Source organism: Anopheles aquasalis, chromosome 3, assembly GCF_943734665.1.
Source record: "Anopheles aquasalis chromosome 3, idAnoAquaMG_Q_19, whole genome shotgun sequence".
NCBI classification, from domain to species: Eukaryota; Metazoa; Arthropoda; class Insecta; order Diptera; family Culicidae; genus Anopheles; species Anopheles aquasalis.
The window spans coordinates 15,562,501-15,585,000 of record NC_064878.1 but is presented as its reverse complement, the minus strand read 5'-3'; the positions used below and the strand labels follow the sequence as shown (position 1 = coordinate 15,585,000).

Genomic DNA, 22,500 nt, shown 5'->3' with positions numbered 1-22,500 from the left:
GCCCGACCCACCCTTCTGCTCCCAAAACAAGGGAGAACAAATTTAAAACCATCCGCAAACAATGTGCGTGCGTGCCTGCATTCGAACAATGAATTATGTTTTCAACCCTCATCCCGCTCCCTTCTTGAATTCGTGCTGTGCTGCTGCTGCACGAGGGTTCCCCGTTTGTTCGACGACGCGCAACCCTCCGCGTCGTTTCTTTCTCCGACCGAAACCGGATCAAATCAACCGAGCAACTACCGTGCGCGAGGCAGAACGGGATCTGCCCCCCATCCCCTACCCTCGCTCCACCCCTACACAACATAAAAGTGAAAAATTCTAGCCGTGGAGTAATTGTTAATTAAGAGGGTTGGGGTGCGCCCGTCCCGGAGAGTCCGGGGTCCAGAAGAAAGGGTGAGAGTGTAATCGCTTCACGGGACCACCCGAGGGTTGAGGAGGAAGGGGGAGGAAACACCAGGGGCACTAAAATTGCGCCCCGAGGGCGATTCCACCCCTTCGTTCTTTCCAATGGTTAGCTTCAATGATGATTGGTTGTTGTTGTTGTTTTTGTTGGTGGTGGTCCGTGTCCCTCACAACCCCCTTATAGAATCGAGAAATTATCACCCTTCACGTGGCGTGGTGGTGGTGATGATGGTGATGGAGAGAAGAGCCATGCACCCCGCTAGCTGGTCAACGCATCGGCGGTTCTTGGGCCAACCATGTTCATAACGATCTTATTGAAATCGAAAGTACCAAACAGAAGGATGGGTACGTTAAGTACACAGCGTTGGTAAAGGTAACAGACAGTTACATTAGGCGAAAGCATTTTTAAATCATCTTCAAAATTTGTGAGAATTTTAACAAAGAAAATGCTGATTTAAAATAAAAGTACATTAAAACCAAAACAGCCAATGGAACAGGTAATTAAATAAGAAAAATAATAGATGTTTGAATTTGATAAAATAAAAAAAAATGGTTTGATTTGAGTTTTAGATTAAAATAGAAACACCCATTAGTCCTTGTCTAGACAACTTAGGTTTAATGGTTGATCCGAATGTCTCTCTCCTTGAAGACAATTGATAGATGATTGTATCCAGCAATAACCTCGTCAAAGACAGGTATAGAGCCTTGGATTGAGACGATAGCATAAGTAGCATCGGAATAGACGAACTTTTAATGAACAGACAAATAAAGCATGTTGCAATAAAAGAAAATTTATGAGCAATTAAGATAACTGATCATTTTCATTTCAGTGCTTGCAGTGGAATTCGCATCAAGACGATCTTGATTGTCCATTCTTTTCTTCTAACTAAACGATTTCATTAAAGGACTTTTTGTTTGTTGAAAAGGAACCTTTACATTACATTTATCAGCTACGGCAGCCAACTTAAATTTGTTGCTTTCCATCAACATTTATTGAGTAACAAAATGAAAACAATCGAAGGACACGAAACAAATGTTATGAACAAAAAAACAAGAAATATTCCAAAATACAATGAAGAAGTAATTTGAAATATCAAAAAGCATTAAACTAATTCAAACTAACACGTTAAAATCATTAGCCATAGTAAAACCATACCAAAAGAAACAAAAAAAATTATAAAACAAATGAAAAACTCGAAAACAAAAAAACGAAATGCTTCGAATGGTTCGAAAGTCAAAAACCGTAAAAATGGATAAAATATTAATGAAGCGAATCAAGCAAAACAAAAACACCCGACCCGCACAAAAAAAGGGATAACACACCATGGAAAAAAAAACACGGTAACATACTGCACACTCTTTGACCCTCCTCCGCGTTCACATCACACCCCCGGGTGAACGAGTCACAGCCACAACCGAGAGTAAAAAGGGATTTGACAACAAAAATACGGGGGAAAAGCCCCCCGCGACCCCGAAGAAACCGAAGGAAAATTGGAAAACCAAACTCATGATGCGGGGGACCAATAAACCCCGACGTGACGAGCCGGCGGCGGCCACAACGCAGCCAGCCAGTCGATGATTACAGAGGGTACCGCCGTACGTTGGTTAGTGGTCAGGGGACCAACGTCAACGGTCCTCCTCCACCCCGTCTCCGCACCTCTCGAAACGGCGTTATTCCATAAAAACCCTCCTCTTAACCTCGGAGGAAAAGGGCTTCATCCCTTAACGGACGAGAGGGGTGGTTGTGACCGACCGGCAGCAGCAGCAGGACGCAAACAAGACGCTTAAATTAATCCGGAAATTATTATCTGTGAAACGGAGCACAAGGGTACCGCGGGGGGTGCTGGCACCCTCACTCTCCTCCTCTGACAGTTCCGCTTCAATAACTTCGACACCGAGACGACGCTGATGGCGTCGTCGTTCTCGGCGTCCACCGACAGACGCACACTTGGTGACACGCTTCGGGGGACGCGCGGTGAGAAAAATGGCTCTCCACCCTCTGCCACCCTCAGCTTCTCCTCACAGCAAATTGTTCCCTCCCTGTCTACCCTTCTTCTTTCGCTCCGCATTTCTCGAATTGACCCCTTACCGGGGTGGTTCCGTTTAGAAATTAATACCCAAACTAGGGGAGAGCAACGGTTTTCCCCCTTCTGTTCCATGCTACAGCATAGCACTAACAGCAGCAGCAACAGGGATAGAAAAAGAAAGAAAGAGAGAGCGAACGGGCGCGTGAGTCTATTGATTTATCGCCCCCTTTTTTCGGGAAATGGTGGTGTGCGCGTGTGGTGCATGTCCCTCGGTAGAACAACATTCGCTGCTCTCCCTCAAAGCACCCTCCACATCGGAAGGTTTGTGTAAGGGGACACCACCACCCCTCTGGCACCGAAACGGGATGGCGGATAATGAAGGCGCGCTTCAGACATGGCCGCTGGTGGTGCATCATCGAGAGCAGGGGGAACCGAACCGTGAAGACAGATGAGATTGTAGAGATTTACCGCGCACCGCGACGCTGACGGCGACGCCAGCCACCGCCATATGCTCAATGATGCCAAACAACTTCAAAGCAATTACGGATACGGTCACACAGGCACACACTTCTGGTGACAAACGTGTCAGACGACACAAGGAGAAGGAGGAGAAGTCGTCACTCTGAAATTGGAGAAACTCGCGCTTCTAGTAGCGGCGATGGCGGCTGTGAAGCGAGCAAACGGACCGCCGTTGCGCTTCGGTGATGATGGTGCTCGATGATCGTCTCCTCTCTCCCTTTCTTTCTGTCTGTCTCTCTGTAGACCATCATCATCTCGAGATCGATCTCTAGGGACTAATACGCGGGGAGGAGAGAGAGTGCTGAACTCTCCCCCTATCTCTCTATTATTGCTCTGGAAAAGTCGCTTTTTTCTCGACGAAAAAAAACACATAAAATTCTTAAATTATCGCTCCAACACTCCCCCGTGAGCCGCTCTCGACAAAACCCGGGGCCGCTTCAGTTCTCAGGAGTGGAGTGCTTCTCCTTAGTGGGCCGTGGGCCGTTAGGAGCCACTTAAGGGTCCCCGAGAGCCATCGTCGTCGTCGTCGTCGAACTGGGGCGAGCAGCGATGCTCAAGGAGAGCACACACCTCCCTCCATCACGGCCACTTGTCAAGTGTCACCTCGGTAAAGAGACCACCACCACCAGCACCAGCACCGGCCACAGGATGCCATGTTCCGCGAAAGAGAGTGTTGGCCGACGCACCGAAACGAACATCAATCGTTAGTTTGGGGATGAGGAAGGAAGGACAAAGAGTGGCGAGTTTCCTGTTCTTTCCCCTGACGGTACGCGGCGATCCGCTTTTGGCGTCTTCCGGACATGGAATCCACTCGAACCACAACCCATCTCCCCTTTGGGAATAGAGACCTCGTTGTGTCCCCTGCTCCGGATGGTTGCCAAGAAGTGATTTCTGGTTCCACACTCCAGAGGAGGTCCCGGGCTTTTTGTGAGCTAAGAAGTGGAAGGGGCGCGTACTGCGTCACCGACACAAGTGATTGAGGGGAAACTGAAGGAAAAAGAAGGAAAAGGAATGGCCGAAAGGGGATGGTGAGGATCGCATTGAAATATGAAACTCGATCCCCTGTGGTTCCCTTCTATATTCCACTTGGTGGTAACTCGGTGGTAACCGAGTATTAGGGACCGTCACCGATTAGCATAACAGTAGCTTCCAAATTCCAATCTGGTTGTCTGAATGAATCCGTCGTCGGACCGGTTGGTCAGTCATGCTCAAGTCCTGAGAGTTAAGCGACTTGGTGGGCCCCCCCTCCTACAAAGTAAGTCCGGTCCTCTATTATTTGATTTAAGAGACGAAGGAGACTTCCGGACCTTCATCCTCTTTCTTCCATAGATAGTCTTCTTGTCGTGCCATATCAGCTCTCTCGAGTAGTCGAGTCGCACCGCAGCAGCAGCAGCAGCAGCACAACCCACGTCCTAGGGAGCGCTTCCTTCCTTCGCTTCACTTCGCTTCGTTTGCTGCGCTATCTTCCGGACGAACGGAAGCCGTTGCCAATTCAACCGACCCGAACAACCACAACCCGGAGAAGAGAAGCAGCACGCTTTCCACTCAACCGCATCCAAACAACGGCATTCCGGCGACGACGACGACGACGACCGCGTCAGTGGCCAAAAGATAGCGGCCGGAGCGGAGGGGGGTGAGCGCATTATCAGTGTAGCGGTCTGTTGTCAGTGGAGTGTGTGGTGCCCACACCAGACGACCACATGCTTTTCACATGCACCGAAATGACGGTTGGTTGGTTGCCGGCGCGACTGAACTGAGATTAGCAGCAGCAGCAGCAGAGCAGCAACCGACCAACGCCATCGTAGCGTGTAAGAAGCGTATAACTGAAGCTGAAGCTGATGATGGACTTTTCCTCAACTCTTTTTTCGCACTAACAGTGGATTCCTTTCGTTGCATGTTTCGGGTGGTTCTGTGAGACATTTTTAAAGAATCAATTACATTAAGCATACCAGGTGGGACCAGGAAATGCATTATGGAATAAGGCATTACGGGTTTTCACATAAAAGAAGGCGTTAGGTGAGTTGTACGCGCGGTTGATTGAACCAAATATCCTTCCATTTATCTGATAAATTTAGGTGCAAATACACACAAGATGAGTTGTTGATCAAAAACGATCATTTCGTGAGAAATCAGTCAACCAGAAATCATTATGGGAATATTGGAAAAACTCTTGATAAAAACTCACGACAAAACACGTATTTTTTTATATAATGACGGACGAGCCGTATAGCCGTATGTTTAACAAACACGTAGAGGAAGGCAGCGAAAACTGTTTTTATCAAAACCTGAGTGATGTTGCAATTAAACAGTATGGATCTTAGAATTCCTGGAATTGAACCTCCACCTTCCGAGTGAGCGTTGATTATCCTAACCACTGAAAAGTATGGGATCGCATCGATTCTAGGATTCTCCATTGATATTCCCTTCAAAAAGCACTAGTATCTTGCCCTGAGTTCCCTACATCCCTACTGTTATTAAACGCACTGTAGTCAACGTCAGGACATCATCTTTTTCTGTTAACAGAACATAGAACACTCCAAAACAGTGCTTCGAGCAAAATAATGTTCATTGAATCAATTTATAACTCAGCGAAGAGTTTTCATCGAAATAAAGAGCATTTCATTGAATTTTTAAAGGAAATATAGCTGAGTGATTCATCAAATGTTCAAAAAATGGGTGACTAAGCCTTTAAAAATGCATAAAACTATCTTCTGCTTGCAAATAACGTTTTGAGCAACCAAAACAAAAAGACAAAAACACATGGTATGCATCCTTGCTCGATTTTAAAAGCACTGGCAAGCAAGCAACGATGCGTTGGGGACCGGGTCAGCAAAAAAAAGGGCAAAGTATGCATAAAGGATGGAGATATTGAAAAGGATACATGGTAGCATGACATGACATCATATCCAAACAGAATACAATCTTTGCACACTCATAGGAGCTCAACGTTATCCATGATTTTTTCTGCATATTACCACAAATGCACCCACACATACACAAAATTCTTTCTCGATTCTCGTTCCTCCAGACCAGTTGCAGCGCTCTCTTTACCACAACACGCACAGTGGAGAGAGCCACCCAAGAGGCACAATGATGATGATTCTCCCCCCTCTGCTTGCTTCCACCTACGCTACACCTCTGTCATTGCAGCAAACAATCATCTGCCCAACGAACGGACGAGCAAACAAACAAACAAACAAACAAATGGCCGTCCACAGGCCAAGCCAACGGGCAAATACAATATATCCACACAGGAGGAGTGAAGCATCAAATCAAACCAATGAGTGAACCCACACACACCCACACCACACCCTCCCAGAACACCCAAAAACTGGCCAGCCCACCAACAAACAAGGGGCTGGGTGGCTGGCTGGCTGGCAAGGATGATATGGCAACCATTATAACAGCCAGCAAGCACCACATCACCATCCGCTCCTTCTCCCAATGATGTGCAAGCGCATTTCTCTGTGAGTGTGCATGTGGGTATTGACACTACGCCGTTGCCGTTTATTGTTGTCACAGCCCGCCCCAGACCACCCACAAACCCCTGAGGGAGGGATTGTCTCTCGCTCTCTCTCTGCGATCGATCGATGCGATTTGACTTCGAGGTCATGGAACGTTTGTGCCCACCCCGGCCACCATTAGCCCCCCAAGAGATCGTCCGTAATGTTGAGCAGATGAGTATGTTCAGCATCACCACAGAAAAAAAAAGGGGGGGAGCATAAATTCAATATTTGCTTGGTTTCATAGCTCACAAGTGACACATTCCCAGCTAAAGCTGAAAACAATATTTGTACCAAAACAACTTCACACAAAACTGCAGCCATCTGCCAGGTTCTTTGAGGCACCACAACACAACTACCATAAACCGCATCAGAAATCAACATTAGCAACACAATTTGTGACGGGAGGAGCGGGAGGAATCACATTTTTTGAAGAGAAAAAAAAACCTCCCAGAATGACATTCACATTAAGAAGCTTTTCCGAAACCGAAAGAGCATTCCGGAAACTAATCCGGATTCGCACACAGAGTGTCTGTGACCCATGTGTACATTTGCCACAGCGTTCATCGGTCGCCGATCACCGCAAACAAATGTGATGTGCTCGACCAACCGCAGACACGGAGGACCCAGCCTTTTCTGGTGTTCTAGCTGACTGGCTGGCTGGCTGGCTGGCTGGCTGGCTGGAGAGCGCATCACATGGAATGAATGTAAATAGAACAGCAGCAAAAGGGGAATTGGGGTGGGTAAACGAGCAGGTGCGATTGTGGTAAATAAGGATGAAAATGGCATCACGTCCCCCCTCGTCGGTGGTTTGAGAGGCGAACCATAAACCGCAACCGACCACCACCACCAGCGCAACCGCGCCTGACACCTGAATGCATGTTTGTGCCCTTACCACGAAATTTGTTTGATTGACCACAACACACTAGACGGACACCCCCACCAGCAGCAGCAGCAGCAGCCACAGAGGAGCAGCATTTGATTGCAACCGAACCAAACCAGACGATAACCATCATCAGACGGGGGAGTGGAAGGGCACCCACCGCAGGTGACAAAAATCGGTTACATTTCAGTGGATTTTGTCAATCCGATCAGTGTTCTGTGTGCGCGCGACCACGGTTAGAATCCGGTGGTTACACATCGCGGAGTCGCGGACCACCAGGGCGGGGGGAACATCCAGACGCATTCCACATTCACATTTGACGTGTCAGCCGGTCCGTCCTGCCATTTTTGTTTGGTTGATGCAAGCGACACGGGGAATGTGATAGAGCTTGTGGTGTTAAAATGGGGAATCGAGAGCTTGGTTTACGATTTTTACATGAACGCGAACAATGCGAATCTGCTAGAGTCAGCAAAAAGTCAGCAGCAGCATTGATTAACCAGAGTTCGTTTTATCGACTTTTATTTATTTTTTTATTTACGAGAATAGCGATAGATATCTCGCGACAGAATGGAATATTTGCTGAGATTTGCTCATTTTAGATTAAATGTTCAACCATCCACGATCATGTAATCCATCGAACTTAGAATGCTTTGTTATAAAACTGAAATAGAGTGGTATGGGTGCTGTGCAACAATACACGAAAATCCAAATAGAGACCGGATAAAATTGGCAAATCGCGAACTTAATGATGAGCCGTGAAGAATGTGTCAAGAGCTCCAGGCATGACAGATAAAATTAACGTGGATGGCACACACATTAACCTGCATCAACTGTCAAGCATTAATTGCATTTAATCAAACTCACTCGCCGGAAGAGAAGGACGAAGAAGCATCGAGAGCGTCAAACATTAATCGGTATCCCTTCTGTGCAGTGGCAAGGGTGCAGTAACTCCGGCCCGAACTAGCTTAACCCTCGTCCTCGCTGGATTTCCAAAAGTGAAGCGTCATTTCGCTTCAACTACAGACATCATAACGCGCTAACACACGCTGGAGGTGGCTGGCAGTGGTGCTAAACAAGCGTTAAAAGTATGTTTTCACTTCACTCCCCCTCCGAATTCACGAACCGGAACCGGAACAGGATGACCACAGGGACCCGAAATAATGAACCAGGATCCCGATCCCCGTTTAACAGCAACACGGCAACGCTTCCACGGAAAAACAAGGGGAAAGCATCATTTCCAACGTCACATAAAAAGGACCGCCAGATGACCGGAAATCAAGGACGATGATGCACACAAACGCCCTAGGGGAGGAAGGACTGGAAGCGCATTGGAGGGAACGAAATAAAAAGAAAGCACCCATTAGATCCTTGCACGGGGAAGGCAGATGACCAAACATCGGTTCGACCATAAATACCTCCCCCCTAAAGGATGACGACTTTCTTTTTCTCCCCTTGTTCCGGTTGCGGCGTCAGGAAACGCCATCCTTAACGGCGACGGGCCGCCCTATGCTGCAAGTCATTACTCGCCTGCCGCATCATGTTGGGTGATTATAATTTATTAGTTCTTCAATTACATGCTGGTGACGGTAGAGAAGAAGAAAAAGCGCAAGGGGTTTTTGTAGCTCTATTAACTCGCAAACCCGTACAATCATCCAAACTAAGGCTGATGTCGGGAGCGCGAAAGAAATGTTCCTATGTGTCTTTGGGATTCAACCGTTCAAATGTTACAGAATTCATTTACGCGAACATTTATTCAATTAGTTTCAATTCATAAGAACGTAATTTGAAACAAAATATCGAAATTTTATACAGAAATATGGCTATTGATAAATGATAAAGATAAAAAATGAATCAATACACGAATGCAATATTTATCTCTAAGGACTTTTAAAACGAATTTTTGGTTGTACTGCTTTCTTGTATGAGTGCAGTAAATATGCAATAATTGTATTGCACTAAAAAATTTGAATTATCAAGCGTAACGGGAAAGAACTTCAACTGAGTTAGAACAGTTAACAGAAACAAGAACAGTTCATTCCATTAAATCCTATAAAGAAACAAATTACGGATAGAATTGAGAAACCAAAATCCAATTGAAAGAAAACAAAAGGCCACTAATAGAACTTAAACAACAACTGAGCTCAAACTAGTACGGAGAAGAATCCTTAAAAAAAAAAGAAAGAAAAACAAAAGAGCAGCAGGAAAGAAATTTGATTAAAAGTGCACCAACGATGCAACGTAAAGCATCAAGCTGTCCCGTTTCTCTGCTTCTCTAAAAAGAAACTCAGCTCAAAACTACCAGAGTTAAGAGTTTCCAAAAAAAAAAAGAAGAAGACAACTGAACAAATAGAACGGAACGAGCCAAGTGAACAAAGTAAACCATAGTTCCAGGCGCGAGCAAAGGCCTTTGCCATGGAGCGCATCCTCATCTCCTTCAGTACCTCAAACCCTCACCCCTTTTCAGGAGAAGAAGCGAGTGCACACCAAACACCGCTTCGGAAACCAATCCAAAAACCACAAACACCTCGTGTTTCCCTCCCTTTCGCTTTCCTCTCTTTTCTACCAAATGCTCCATCATCCACGAAGGAACGGAGGAAACCATTTAGCACATTTTCCATTACGTTGAGCGAACTGGCGCGAATAGAAAGGGTATCTGTGTGTGCTCCAGAGAGTGCGAAAAACTGGAGAGGGAGTTGGCAAAAATTCGCCCAAAAATGCAGCGAATGCACCACCACGCACCTTGCGCCTCTCTCTTCAGTTCAGGAGTTGGCGAAAGGATATGCAGCCGGTCGTTTCCGAGGAAGTCCGAGAAGAGTTCTATGCTCCCCCTTCTGCATGCCAGACCCCCCTTTTCTACTCTCCGCTCACGCCACAACCATAAAGCTTTCGCGCGTCCACAATTCGTTCCACATCATGCTGCTCATCCTTGGCGTTGAGGTGCCCCACCCACTCACCACCACCACCCACCGTCGTAACCACTCGAAGGAGGAGGAAAGTTTCTTCATTTTGAGGTTAGAATCCTTCCCTTTTTGGGGCGCCGTGTTCGGAACGATGGAAACCGAAACGGTTACACGGGGCACCGGAGGAGGAGAAGGAGGAGGGAAAAACCAGAAAACCAGTAAAACCATCTTTCCCCCCGCCATCACTTACCCTTACTCTCTACATTCCGGGGAAAGGTATCAGTTCCTCTAGCCCCAGGAGTGTTCACCAAAAATCCATCCAACAGCCTCTTGGCGGCGATGGCGTTCCCAGGAGGAAGAATTCAGCAACGAAAACCGCACGCTTTCGGTCTTCAGGTTGCGGTTTTTCATCCTCATAACTCAAGTTTCTCTCTCGCCGTCTCCCTGTGAGGACTGGGAGTTGGACTTTTTACTGGATCGCACCAATCGCTTGATGACCGAGAAGGACGGACTTCTCTCCTTCGGTCTCGCGTGCGGTGTCCCCTTTCCTCCGCATGATGTCCATGGTGTAAAAGGCCTTCGTCCACGGACAGATGAGCCCCAAAATCTACCACGAAGCACAACAGACACCAAAGAGACAGCTTGACTCGAGGATTTGGACTTGGAACCCCGTTGGTGTTTTTGGGGAATTTTTAAAGGGAAGGAGGACGGATACAGGGCTTCCATTTGTGGTCGATACCCTCTCCTTCTGACTTGACTGACCAAAAAGGGGTGAAGAAAAGAAGGATTGGAAATCTTTTCCCCGCCCGGAGCACCCTCGTCAGAGATCGTTTCGGTCAATAGGTTGACCACAGTTGATAAAACGAAGCAGCCACCCACCCTTCCGTTTTTCAGATTCTGGTTCCAGATTTTCCTCCCTTCCTCTCTCTCTCTTTCTCTCTCTCCAGGGTGGGGTTTACCCTTGGTGAAGTTTCTATTATGAATATTTAATTCAGACCTCGTCGGTGGTTTCCTTCTCCGGCGAGCACGTCCAGGACGAGCAGTGGACGGATTTTGTGATTTAGCACAAAGGATAAAACTATCTCCAGGAGTCCTGTGTCCGGAGTTCGTCAGAGAAATATCGTAGCAAGTTAACAAGCAGTAAACAGAAATGCTTTTCCTTCCGTTCGTTTTGTTGAGTTTTGTTGAATTGGCGACCATTTACGTTGAAAATAAAAACCAACTCACTAACGAGGAATTTTTTTGTTAATAACAAGCAAAAATAACAGCCAAACTAAACGAAAGCAGAAATGGGGAACCAATTCCGACGATGACAGCAGACGAATTTCCATACAGTCGCCTCCAAACGGACAAAACATTGGCAATGTCTCGTCACCTCCCCCAGCCTGCCGTACGGGGGATTGACACGGAAATAAATAAACAAATTCCCGCCCTACAAACCCCACGGAATGGGATGGCGGCATCAGTCATTTCCACGACGCGCAGCAAGAGGGAAAAACGCTTAAGTAAACATAACACAAAACCCCACCAACGGAGCACCGGGAATAACTCAACGGTTGAGGGAGAGATAGAGTCGAGAAACGGGGGGAAGATTGTATAGACAACAGTTCCGTTCCGGGACGCGAATAAAGTGATGGTTTTGTGGCAGTGAAAACAACGACACCAAAAAAAAAACAGAAAAGATCGATTTTAAACTTCAAAAGTCCCAACCACCGAGAGAGAGAGAGAGAGAGAGAGAGAGAGAGAGAGAGAGAGAGAGAGAGAGAGAGAGAGAGAGAGAGAGAGAGAGAGAGAGAGAGAGAGAGAGAGAGAGAGAGAGAGAGAGAGAGAGAGAGAGAGAGAGAGAGAGAGAGAGAGAGAGAGATGAAGGAGCAAATCCGGCTTTAAAACGGTTTGGAAAGACTGAAAAGAAGATGCAAAAAAAGACTCCATCTGGTAGCGGTCCCGGTGAGACATCCGGAGTGGTTCTCGGTTGTAAACTCCGCGAATAGAAGAGAGAAGCCTTCGTTATCTCGAGATCTGGAATAGGAAGAGTGTGTTGCTACTACAGTAGGCGATGGTTGCTACCGTTACAAGACGGATCCTAGCACCCTGTGTGATGCATTTTGGCAGTTGGGCGAGGATGAATTCGCAAAGACGCAGCAACCAAGGTGAAAAGTTACCTTTTGTGCACGGTCCTTTCCACGTCATATCTCCACGACACAAAGAGAGGAAAATTCTGTTCCTGGAAAGCGAAAAACAGAGAAAATTCGTTTCTCTACCTCAGTGCATTCACCACCACTCTATTTGGTTTCCTTTTTCCTCACGCAAACGATATCCGGACGAGGATCTCATCGGGAATCCTTCTCGCCTTGCTATCGCTCTCTCTCTCTCTGTAAGCCACCCCCCGAAAAACCAACACACGTTCTACCAATTTCCGAATCGCCATTCACCTCCCCCTGGGCACCACGGCGCACCATCACTCGCCACCTCCGGAAAACATATTTACTCCCCTCTCTCCTCTCTCTCTCTCTCTCTGCACACACCCCTCTCTCACGGGGGGCGCATCCGAAGGGCGCATTTTGTTGATTTAAGGAAACGCGGCAGCCACAGGAAGTCGAAGCCGGGGAAAAGAAAACAGAACCGAAGCAAAAGCAAACAAGACACACCACCATCGCGCGCCCTGCTGACTGACGAAAGGTAAGCGAGCAGCAGAGAAGCAGAAGCAGCATCACGCGCACCACCTTCACCCTTCGCCCTTGTCCTGTGGTATTTCAGGTTTGAAATGTTTTCCAACCGCGCCACCAACACCCCCTGTGAGTGGAGGCGAGGAAGCTGAAGTTGGTGTGAAAGAGGATGTGTGTCATGGTGCGGGTGGAAGGAGGCAGTGCTCCTGTATGCTGTGAAGAGGGAAAAGAGGCGCGAGGTCGAATTTCAATCTTGACGTTTGCTCTTGTTTACTCAACTTGGACCCCGCTCTTCTCCACTTGCTGTGCCGCATGTTCCTTCCACTTAACCGCACCCACACCCACCCCCTCCCCCCTAAAGTTATGCCACTGTCTGTCAGCTCATTCATCTAAAGTCGCCATCGCCCACAACAACAACAACACCGACGACGAGGAGGAGGATGATGATGATGCCGCTACTGCCAAGCATCAGCACGCTTGAGAACGCAGCCAAACATGCTAATCAGTGAAGATGATTTTGGGGTGGTCGCCATCTCCGTCGTCGTCAAGGGTCTTCCGAATACGTTTCTCGGTTTCGATATTTAGCTTTAGATCAACATTCCAGTATGCTAATTTTGTAACAGTTTTGGAATTATTTACATTCCGAAGTGCGGATGCGAACCCAATGATCAATAATTCAAAATACTGTAAACCAATCACTTTTCGTGTCGCTCGAGTGTAGCACAATAATGTTTCTATGGCTACATTGTCCGTGAGTGCGATACTTCAGTGCAAATTAGAAAAATGGGGTAAAAAAGAATACAGAAATCGGCAAAATATTCACAATACTACTTGAATGGACTCAACAGAATGCTTTTACAAGTAATTTGTTCACAAATGATTTAGAATATGCTAAAAAATATAATATGCTGACATTCGTTTGCTTCTACTTTAAAAGGTTGAAATACGCGATTAAAAGCCATACTCAGGATTTGATGTTCAATAATTTGTGTTCTTTATGTATTCTAGAATCTGTAGAGTCCATTCTTTGTAGTCTTATCTCCATTTCTACTAGATCCAATTACAGAATTGTTCATGTACGATATGCCACATTTATTTTTTGGTAAATTAGGTGGTAAAAGGTGGTAAATAAAGATGACTGCAAAGATCACCCAAAACTTGCAAAACCTTTTGCTATGCACCCAAAGGCCATAAATAAAAACGGCGGCAAAACCCATGTTTCATTCAAAAATAAAAAAAACTTTTTCAAAAACTTTCCCTAAAAACCACCATGAACCTCCCAAAAAAAACACGCGAAACAACCTCCCCTCGAGGGAGGTCTGGTATCGCGCGCGCATAATTGCATCGAATAAATTCCGTCACCCGCCGCCGGTGACGACGACGCGCGTTTTCCGCTCCGCTCAAAAATCATCCATCCACCAGCACCACCCGCGGGAGCATCATCATCATCATCATCATCATTCCATCATAATTCGTCTCATCATGAGGTTAACCATCCACGAAGCGATGAAAAAAAGGAAAAAAATCGAACCCAGATTGCGGTGATGCTGGTGGCAACGGTAGTGATGGCGACGAAGAGGGGGCCACCGCCCGCCTGCTGCGCATCACCAAACGAGAGGAGCACACGCGAGGTGAGAAACACACGCTAAAAGCCGTTCTCCCATACGTGTGAGCGGTGCGGAGCGAGCGAAAGAGATAATAAATGGCGCTGAAAAGAGATAGAGCGTGGCAGAGCGAGAGAAAGAGAGAGAGAGAGATAGAGATAGAGACACGAGGGGCCCGGGCGATGAGATGATGATGGCGGCGTTTGCACGCTTTGCGCTAATCGGCACCGTTAATTAAATACAACTTCCCTCCTCTTTGCTTCCGACAACCAACCAACGAAACATCCAACATCTTTCGCTCTTTTTCCTTCTCTTTCTCTCTCTCTCTCTCTCTCTCTCTCTCTCGATTGCTCGCTCTCATTGTCTCTGCCTCGCTCACGCCGTAAATACCAGCGCATCGGCGGCGTAGTAATCGGGGTTCTCCCTCCGCCGGATGTGCCGCTTTGTTCTACTCCTTTCCTCCCTCCCTTACTCCCAGCTAGTAATGTAGTGGGGCCGCGGGACTTGTGAGCAGCGAAGTTGTCAAACGCACCATAGCGAGAGGGATGATGCAGAGCGGAGCAGAGAGCACACGCCACAGCCTCCGCAGCGCCCCAAAAACATCGCCACGACAGCAGGCGGCGCCGCCCGCCCGAGTGAATGTGTTTGTGTGTAGTAGGCGCAGGAAAAACGAATTAGAAGCCCCCGGGATGACGACGGGAGGGTAATTATAGGCCTCACGGACGTAGCGGTAGGGGTAGGCTGAGATGAGTTGTTTTTTTTTGGGGTCTTCTTTGCGGTAAAGTGTGAGGGAGGCCACCTTTTTCCGTTTTATCTCTTTTTGTACGTACGCACGCCCGTTCGGAGCATAGAGACGTCGCCGTTGTCTAGTGCGGTGCGCGGTGTGAGATAGTAATTAAATCGGAATCTCCCATGAGCACAATCTTCAGACCTCGATCTCGATGATGCGCCGCTCTCTCTGTCTTTTGGGGGCGGAGGCCAACAGAGAGCATTACTTTCGGGGGGCCTTCTTTCCGTCATTACTTCGCTCAAAGAGACAGCAAGTTATGATGTGCGCCGGCATCTGAAGCATAATGAAACGGAGGACCTCTGTGCGACGCTGTGGATGAGCTCATCATCATCACGATGCTGCTGGGGGTGCTGGATGGAGCAGGCATCTGATATTTGACGGAACAAACACCCTAAAAAGCATCGCTCGATGACAGAAAAGGGATAACAGCCATTATTGGGAAATGGAAGGCCTTTTTAGGATACCTTGCAGGAAAACCCGCACACAAAACGGAACAAGGGACATCAAAACATGGATGACAAGAAGCCCACTTCTCGGAAGTTGTTTGCCACGAGAATAAATAGAATTTTCTGTCCGAGTCCTGCTCTATCCAGTCTTCTCTGTTCCTTCCGCCTCTTATTCCGTTGGTGTGATCCATGTTCGATAAAATTTTAAAATAAACAAACATTTCCAGAAGAAGGTACGTTGGAAGGATAACAGCATAAAATATGAATTTTATATACCACACAGACACACGGAGGAAAGGGGGAACACTTACCGGATGACGGGCCGCAACCGCAGCCGCATTAATACCAGCATTCGGATACATCTTCTTCACCGACCAGATGCCGCCGCGGTGACCGCTGGCTGCACGATGATGCTGGAACCAAAATCAGCAGACCAGAATCCACACAGACACCCGCGCGCGTGCTGGCACTATTCACAACGGTTTTGGGAATTAACAACAGAAGTTGGGTGACACACCAGCGGGAAACACTCCAAGAACTACCCGCGAAGTACCGACGGCACCACCGTGGACACTACTTTTCAGCCGACGGCTTTTTGCGGCGCCTACTGCTACTTGCTAGCCGGGGTTTAAACTTCACTCTTTTCTCCTTCCTTTCCTCTCACACGTTGCGTGGCAACCGGGACAGACTGACCTGTCCTAATGGTTGCACCTCTTTCTGCTACTCCTCCTCCCCTGCAACACTAGCAATAACACCAGCTGGGATTTATCACTTTCGCAGAGAAGATCACTCACTGCGCGCACAACACACGCGCACACAATTTCTCTAACACCTTCTTCTACACCATTTGTTGATTGATTGAGCTAATCTGCGGCAATTAAAAAAAGAGAAAAGAATGTAAACAAAACACATCACCTCAATTAGTGCGGCGTGGCGCAGCATATGTTCGACCTAGTTTAATCTGGTTACAGCAAACCACTTCATCCACCGATCCAGCGCCCTCGTTACAATTGTTTCTTGGAGCCGACGGCCGACGGTAAATGCTGTGTAAGCGCCACCGTCACCACACAGTCAACAACAAGCAACCCAACTGCCAGTGTAGGTGCCATGAGCCACGAGGCGCAAGAGAGAATGACACAGCGAGATTTGTGTTTTGTGTTTCATTTTTTCACTCCGTCACACTAGAGGTGTTGTTTCAATTTGTTCAACTTGTGTTTGATTATTTGAACAACCACTTTCGTGTGCGGCGGTGGAGAAGATAAACAGAGCATCATCATCATCATCATCAGCAGCAGCAGCAGCAGACTGCCAGACATTTGAGTTACACTGATAAAGGGGAGGTGGTCTCATCGTAGTGAACCACACACGAGATTCAGTAAATTCCATCCTCTCACTTCTCGCATTCGCGCGAATGTTCACACTCATTTAGCGACGCTCGTCTAAAACTTGCCGCGAATATCCAAGTAACCCTCTTTTCTCGTTCTTTTAGGGTTTATCCTTTTTGTCTGCTGCTCCAGCACACCCCCTGGGGAGGCGACGATCCTTCCGTGAAGCACACTCGCACACAAAACCGCGCACATGTTACGCTTGCTCGTGAATTTCAAACATTTCGACATCCAAAGTAATCCAATTTGCGTCGAGGCGGAAGAGATTTACCCCACCCACCACCCTTTCAACTCGTCGACAACAAACACACACGCGGGCACACACGGCGGACAAGCGCAAAAAACGCGACTCCCACGCAAGGGGTGGTTGTACGGCACACAGCAGGCGGGCGGCGCCGAACGATGACGCCAAATTCAATTATCAACCGATTTCACTTTCCACTCGCGTTCGACACTCGACACGCCGCCGCCACCGCGCCTCTGCTGTCGTCCTCCACCACAAAAGAGCGGGAAAGCGTGCTATCTCGCTCGTTCACTCGCGCACAGTAGCCCGGTAGCACGCGCGCTAATAATGCGTACACTCTCCCAGGGGGTGATGATGATGATGATGGTGGTGTTCAACGAGCGCGTCAGCCAGTCAGCGCCAACTCGATGCCGTGCCGGATGATGATGATGATGACGATGGTGTGCCGTTCCTCCATGAGCCATCTTCGTTTGTCCACCGCACAACACACGAGGAGAGAGACCAGACACAGACGTCGTCGACCGTTCTTTGTGTCAACCTAGGCCAACCAGCCAGCCAGTGCGCGCACACCAAAACCTCACTTTATCGGACCCGCTCCTGCACCACCACCACCCCCTTTCATGGACACACCAGCAGCAGTTGATGTGAGGCAATTAATTACCAGCGACCCGTAAAAAAGGTCTCTACCCGGCGGCGGCGCCCTCTTTGCCCTTTTTCCGCCCTCCCTCTTGATCGAGCGTTCGACCGCTCCTTTTGCTCGGTTCGCTATTCACGCCATGCCGACGGTTCTTTTTCCCTTCACACGAACACACCACACACGGGCGGGGACGCGCGGCTTGTGGACCACCACGCGCTCGCGCTTCATCAACGGGCGCTTGGGGCTCGGGGCACAGCACAAAAAGACATAATTGCTGACGGTGTGGTGGCGACGGCACGATGGTGTTCCCTCTGCTCGCTGGCTTGGCTGCTGCTGCTGCTGCTGCTGCTGCTAATGAAACGTGGACACCCGAGCCGAGGAGCAGGAGGAGAAAAGTTGACCCACGGCACGGCGTCGGTGAAGGATAATTTACGCACCACACGGCACTTGCACACATACACATGACGGAGTGAGGTTCAATAGTAAAAACCGTTGTTCCTGCACCGCGAAGCAGCCCCTGAGCACGCGAAACACAGCAGGCGGTTACCACGGGAGCAGCAAACTTCAAATTACGAAATGGAGGACACGTCGGCGCGAAACAAAGATTGCCATTCACACACAGAGCTGCAGCGGCAGGAATGGGATTCCTTTCGCACCGGCTGTAAACGTCTCGACCACAAACCGCCTTGCACAGAAGAACACTTTCCGTGAAGAGCACGCACGAAAGCACATTCACGGCATTTTTCACAGAATTTTCCCTGGGGGGCCCGTCTGAAGCCACACGCAGTGCACGCTTACCGATAATTGAAACCGTGAGGAAATTACTCACGACAGGATGACTGACGCGCGGAGATGCGCTTGCCGACCACGACGATACGCACGGAAAACACGACGAACGGACGACGGAGCTTGAGAGAGCGTGACACACCTCCTGCATCGACCACGGCGTAATTTTGAATGGCGCGCGCGTGTATCGGTGCCGCGTCGCACGCTGCTGCCCCGAGACGCACGGTACACGCCATACTCGTGTATACACACGCGGTGCGTGTATGTAGTGGTGATGGCAGTCTACGGTCGGTTTATAACCCGAGTTTCGTCACTTGAACACTGATCGAAGGGGTGCTTTCTTCGCTTTTTCAACGAGATATTTTGAGGAATTTCAGCTTTATTGATCAAAAACCGATTCCCAAGGGAGGCACAGGTTCCAAGGAGTGAATTCCACGTCGGATGAAGTTACTATCTTGCTCCTGGTGGCCCACAGAGCGCGAAAACGGTATGGTACCATCAGCCGCTTGCTTCAACTCGAACGGCCGCATCGGCCATCATGCGAGTTCTCGAGTGCTGAAATGTACCAACAACACACCGTTTCTGCTTCGACTCCGTTCCGGCACTGCGCGAGCCGGCGATGAATTTCATTTCTATCTTCCCATTCAATGACCGAGGGATTGCAGTGTACTTGTCAAATAAGGCTAAATAAACTCTTGAACGCGGTTCCTGGATTTCCTGTTCGACTGTCAACCTGGCGTTCCGTGCAGGTGAATCCCTGTTTGATCAATATAGGAACCTTTTGCCAGGCTGCCGCACCACACCCGCCGGGACAACCACCCGGCCCGGCTTCAGATTACATACCGAGCGCTCAACAGCCACTCCACAAATAACTAGAACGATGTGCTCGAGAGCGAGCGCGCCCATCTTCTTCACAACCGTACAATCTCAATTCCTGCTCCAAAGTGGTCCACAAACGGTCTCAAGTGTCTCGAGGAGCTCATAAGCTCATTGCAACACATCGATCGATGCGGTACGGATGCGGTGAGTCATCCACTGCTCGGTGCCTCTCAAATATTGACCACTTTAAGTCAACCCCATGAAGCGTCAATTCCTTGTTCAAACAGATCAGCTTGCCTCAGCGCTTAAGATCGAACTGACCGAACACCGGAGATTCCAGTCCGGCGGCAGATAGGTTTGAGAGCCAGACAAGGTACACACATCATTGGACTCAGCAGACTTTTTTTCCTTCTTCTTCTTCTCTCCCGGGACGTTCCTTCAACAAACCCAACTTTGACCAACTTGAAACGGCGCCTCCGAAACCGCCCCAAAAAACACCGAGGTACACCTTCCCGGGGCGGCGAATCCGACAATAATCAAAGGGGATGTGTGATGACGTGGAGGACACCTAGCAATTTTAGCCGCCCCAAAATGTTTACCGAAACCATTTGCGCGGACCAAACCATTCGTGCCGTCCCCCGCCAGTGTTTGCTCTGTTCTTGCGGCTTATACTGGTCACGGTCTCTCTTTTGTGATTAGAGATTCCATGGCATGGCGACCAGTGTCAGGAACACGGAAGATGCAATTACCGGAGTAAGAATCTCCAAGACCTGTTGAAGAAGAAGACGAGTTGCCTTCCATTGGTGATGATCAAAATTGGTCTACATCATCAGCAGGAGCGTGGAAATGAATTTAAAACAAAACATGCAACATGTCATCGTGCCATGACCACCAGAGAAACACACGAGACACATCAAACGCATTCGCAGTGCGTTGCCGGAAGGCCACCAGACACATCAAACGGTTCTAGGGGATTTGAAAAATAAATTAGAAAAACATACGCCACATCACGGAGCAAGCGAGTGAGCCCCGTGGACAAACAGTGGCACGGCAGACGGGCGGACGGACGGACTGGCTGGCTGGCAGGCTGGCTCGCTGTAAAGCAAACATTGACAACCGTGTGGAAGGGGAGAGTGTAGTAAAAAGGAGGAACGACGAAAACAAAATGTTACACCCAACCCCACACAGCCAGTCAGCCAGAAGAAAACGAGCAAACATCTGAGTAATTATCAAATACGCTGCCCCGCCTCAAGCCTTGAGTCACGAGGAGCGGTGGGAACAACAGGAGGCCGTGAGGAAACTGTGGAACCAATATTGCGCCTTCGTTCCATTGAACACTGGTTGGCTGGTTTTGACATTCCACGTGCCTCAGCCACCCCCTGCTTGTGTTCGTTTGCCAGGGAAGCATTCTTCGTTTCTTTCACTCTGTGGCCACACCACCAATCATCACTTCGTGGAATCAGGTCGGCTTGGCTTTGGCCGGGCGAGCGGACGGAAAGGGTTAGCACGTTGGAGTGAAACGGGAAGCTAATGTGGCACCGACGGTGGCCAGCGACTCGCTGCTCGCTGGAGCTGCAGAAGCAATAAATCGTTAAAATAAAACAAACAAACATCTCTGCTGACCCAGAGCGCGCGAGGGCAGATTTGGTTTCTCCGCGATACCCACCACAACACCCCAGCGGTTAGTGTTGTTGCTATTAGCACACTCGACTGACCGCCCCTGCGTGTGCGTATGTGTGTGCTAAAATAAACAAAACTTTGTTAAATACAAAAGTCAACAGCACAACAAACCGAGACTCTCCAGACACACTGCAGCGCTCTGTGCAGTCAGATCGGGTCGATGGGGAGTGACTCTCTTATTCCACAGAGTGTGGGCGATCGTGGCTCAAGAGGTGGAGCGATATCGTGTGGTTTGAGATGCAGGAAGTTTGCAGCACCGGAAGAAAGGGTATTTCTAATCAACAATGTTAAAGAGGAGACAGTAAAAAAGGGTTCTTAATTTGTAAAATGAATCATGTAACTTACAAGTGCCCGCAATGCACCGGAATGGAAGAGACTGTTTCAATTAGAATGCAGTCGATTCTTTTAAGCCACTGCCCTGTCCCTAGTGGACACAGAGAGGACCGTTTTGGCAGCGTTTTCATTCTATTAGTTGGTTTATTTACTGGTATTTTTGGGTCAATTGTGAAGAATTCGTAGAATTAATATGAGAACCAATTTTAGATGCTAGAAAAATCGTAAAATTTCAGAACAAACTCTAAACGCTACTCAAAATATCATATTGAAACGTTATCTTACGTCGTATCGGCCAAATAAATTAGGCGCAGAAGTGAAAAATATGCTCAATTTTAAAGCTAAAAGATTTCCACAAATACTCGATGGATTTTCTTTCTTAATTGATGGAATTTATTCTAACCTCGACCATTATGCACAAAAGGATTGGGGATTAGGCACAAAAGGAACGAAATAATCAAAGGGAAACTAAAAAAAATGTGCTAAAAGTGCATAAAAACCAGCTCAAATGGAAAGTGATAGAACAAGAGGGCCAAAGAGGTGTCTTGAAGTACTGTGCAGATAATGATTGGTGATTTCAAAGAATAAGTTGGAAAATTCATACCACAAAACAACGAATAGTTCCATATTTTCCTTATGATAATAAATAACCTTCCGGGGACACCTTAAAAATGACATCCTTTGACCATTTTTGTTTCTTTTCTTTACTGAGAACTGACATATTCCATGTTCCCAGAATCTAACTAAAACATGCTTTAATTCGTCGCTTCAACTGCAACAGTTTAAAGAAGACTTTTGGGAAATTTATGTACGATTTAGCCTTTCATATTCATAACATCGCATTGCCATGTACGCAAATCATTTTAATCGTATACA

General features: G+C 48.0%; 2 protein-coding genes across 2 annotated transcripts in view; one reads left to right on the top strand and one right to left on the bottom strand.

Annotated features, from left to right (window-relative positions):
* Positions 1-18,947, bottom strand: part of LOC126578692 (protein groucho-like) — a 44,185-nt gene extending 25,238 nt beyond the window's left edge. Inside the window, exons 1-2 of the mRNA XM_050241533.1 lie at positions 18,805-18,947; positions 16,052-16,608 (exon numbers count right to left, since the gene is read on the bottom strand). Of these exons, the coding sequence (XP_050097490.1) occupies positions 16,052-16,102 (51 nt within the window). The 5' untranslated portion in view covers positions 16,103-16,608; positions 18,805-18,947. The remainder of the gene's footprint in view (positions 1-16,051; positions 16,609-18,804) is intronic.
* LOC126578715 (protein Dr1) overlaps positions 1-22,500 on the top strand; it is a 186,530-nt gene that overhangs the window by 84,565 nt on the left and 79,465 nt on the right. The window lies entirely within an intron of this gene.